The 3,148-nt window shown below is 59.2% G+C and overlaps 1 protein-coding gene across 1 annotated transcript in view; it reads right to left on the reverse strand.

Annotated features, from left to right (window-relative positions):
- The window catches only part of LOC113490449 (RISC-loading complex subunit TARBP2-like), a gene marked incomplete at its 5' end in the record, with an annotated part of 6,045 nt that extends 3,929 nt beyond the window's left edge, over positions 1–2,116 (reverse strand). The window contains 2 exons of the mRNA XM_026866926.1: positions 1,616–1,753; positions 1,843–2,116. Coding sequence (XP_026722727.1) covers positions 1,616–1,753; positions 1,843–2,116 — 412 coding nt within the window. The remainder of the gene's footprint in view (positions 1–1,615; positions 1,754–1,842) is intronic.
- Positions 2,117–3,148: the final 1,032 nt, after the last annotated feature.

A 3,148-nucleotide genomic window follows, 5' to 3' on the forward strand; every position in this document is an offset into this window, starting at 1 on the left:
GGGGGGGGGGGGGGGGCTTGGGGACACCAGGACACACCCCACACCCCCCCACACCCGCTACAGGGACCCTGCGTGGGGACTCTGCCAGGACCCCCACACATGGGGACACCCCCCCCCAAGGGACAAGGGGGCTCAGGGACCCTCGTGTGGGGCCACATCTGGAAGGTGGGGGCTGTTGGGGTCCCCCATGGGGACCCCCCAGGGGACAAGGGGGCTCAGGGACCCCCGGGAATGTGGGGGCTGTTGGGATCCCCCATGGGGACCCCCTATGGGACAAGGGGGCTCAGGGACTGCAGGACCCCCCCCCTGATTCAGGGACCCTCCATGGGGAGCACATTCACCCACCCAGGGACCCCAAATCCAGAGGGTCCCCACCCAGGTCACCCTTGGGTGTCCCCCTGCCCTGCTGCCCCCCAACTTTAATCATTGCGGGTCCAGGAAACAGGGGTACGGAGGCGGCTGTGTCCCCCATTAACCCCTCGGGGTGGCCATGTCACCCCTGTTAACCCCTTGGGGTGACCTTGGGGTGCCTGTGTCCCCCATTAACCCCCCAGTGTGACCTTGGGAGTGTTCATGTCCCCTGTTAACCCCTTAGGGTGACCTTGGGGTGCCTGTGTCCCCCATTAACCCCTGGGGTGGTCTCGGAGTGCCCATGTCCCCTGTTAAATCCCTGGGGTGACCTTGGGGTGCCCATGTCCCCTCCATTAACCCCCCCAGGGTGACCTCGAGGTGTTCATGTCCCCTGTTAACCCCTTGGGGTGACCTTGGGGGTGCCTGTGTCCCCCTCATTAACCCCTTGGGGTAACCTTGGGGGTGCCTGTGTCCCCCTTTAACCCCCTGAGGTGGTCTCAGGGTGCCCGTGTCCCCTGTTAACTCCTCAGGGTGTCCCCAACCGACCCTCAGGGTGTCCATGTTCTTCCCATTAACCCCTTGGGGTGTCCGTGTCCCCCATTAACCCCTCAGGGTGACGTTGGGGGGACCCCTTTAAACCCTCAGGGTGACTTTGGGGTGCCTGTGTCCCCTGTTAACACCTTGGGGGAGACCTTGAGGGTGCCCCATTAACCACCTGGGGTGACTTTGGGGTGCTCATGTCCCACATTAACCCCCTGGGGTGGCCTCAGGGTGCCCACGTCCCCTGTTAAATCCTCGGGGTGACCTTGGGTGCCCATGTTCCCCCTAACTTCTCAGAGTGGCCACGGGGTGCCCGTGTCCCCCATTAACGCCCTGGTGTGACCTTGAGGTGCTTGTGTCCCCCATTAACCCCTTGGGGTGACTTGTCCCCCATTAACCCCTTGGGTGACCCTGGGGTGCCTGTGTCCCCACCGTTAACCTCTCAGAGTGGCCTCGGGGTGCCCGTGTCCCCCATTAACCCCTTGGGGTGACCTTGGGGTGCCCGCATGTCGCCCCGTTAACCTCTCAGAGTGGCCTCAGTGTACCCATGTCCCCCATTAACCCCCTGGGGTGCCCTCATCCCCCCCATTAACTCTCCAGGGTGGCCCCAGAGTGCCCCATATCCCCCCCATTAAACTCAGAGTGGCCTCGGGGTGCCTGTGTCCCCCGTTAACCCCTTGGGGTGACTTCGGGGTGCCCATGTCCCCCCCAGTTAACCCCTCACTGGCCAGTACCATGGAGAACTGGTCCTCCTCCACCTCGGCCTCGCTGCCCTCCCGTGGCTCCATGGGGACGTTGTGGATCCGCACCAGCATCTTGGCGGCCGCGTTGCGCTTCGCCAACTTCTTGGAGGTGCCGCTGCCTGTAGGGAGGGGACAAGAGACACCGAGGGGAGCGTGGCACCCTGTCCTGTCCCCCCCCAACACACCCGGGGGTGTCCCGGCCCCGTACCGATCTCCACGAAGCGCTCCACGCGGCAGGTCATGGTGAACTCCTTGCGATGCGCCGGCCCCGACTCCTGCGTCACCGTGTACTCGGGCAGGCGCCAGCCCTTCTGCACCACCAGCTCCTGGGGGGGGGACACACACACAAATGGGGGGGTCTGGGGAGGGCAGGGCCACTGACATGCCCTGAAATGGGGTGAGCTGCGCCCCAGAAAGGAGCTGCCGTCCCCAAAAGGGGCACTGCCAGGCCCCAAACGGGCAGGGTCAGCCTCCAAATGGCTCTGCTTCCCCCAAAATGGGAAAAACTATCCCCAAAATGAGGATAGTTGTCCCCAAAATGGGTCCACCATCTCCAAAATGGGGATAACTGTCCCCAAAACAGGGATAACCATCCCCAAAACGGGGATAAACAACCCCAAAATGGGGATAACTGTCCCTAAAACGGGCATAACCGTCCCCAAAACGGGGATAACCGTCCCCAAAATTGGGATAACCATCCCTGAAAGGGATCCACCATCCCCTAAACAGGGATAATTGTCCCCAGAATGCAATAATTGTCCCCAAAACGGGTATAACGAATCCCAAAACAGGGATAACTGTCCCCAAATCAGGGATAACCATCCCTGAAATGGGATAACTGTCCCCAAACCAGTGATGATGTCCCTGAAATAGGGACAAATATCCCCGAAATGGGTCCAGTGTCCCCGAAATGGGGATAATCGTCCCCAAAATGGGCATAACTGTCCCCAAAACAGGGATAATGTCCCTGAAATGGGGACAACCATTCCCGAAATGGGTCCACTGTCCCCTAAACTGGGATAATTGTCCCCAAAACAGGGATAACCGTCCCTGAAACAGGGATAATGTCCCCAGAATGGAATATTTGTCCCCAAAACAGGGATAACCATCCCTGAACTGGGATAACTGTCCCCAAAACAGGGATAATGTCCCCAGAATGGAATATTTGTCCCCAAATCAGGGATAACCATCCCTGAACTGGGATAACTGTCCCCAAAACAGGGATAATGTCCCTGAAATAGGGACAAACATCCCCGAAATGGGTCCACTGTCCCCAAAACGGGGATAATCCTCCTCAAAATGGGTTTAACTGTCCCCAAAACAGGGATAACTGTCCCCAAAACAGGGATAACCATCCCTGAAATGGGTCCAACTGTCCCCAAAATGGGGATAATGTCCCTGAAACGGGGACAACCATCCCCGAAATGGGTCCATTGTCCCCCAAAACGGGGATAATCGTCCCCCAAAATGGGGTTAACTGTCCCCAAAACAGGGATAATGTCCCTGAAAGGGGT

The sequence above is a fragment of the Athene cunicularia genome, unplaced genomic scaffold (genome assembly GCF_003259725.1).
Source record: "Athene cunicularia isolate RWA unplaced genomic scaffold, athCun1 BOjh376268_part1, whole genome shotgun sequence".
In the NCBI taxonomy this organism is placed as follows: Eukaryota; Metazoa; Chordata; class Aves; order Strigiformes; family Strigidae; genus Athene; species Athene cunicularia.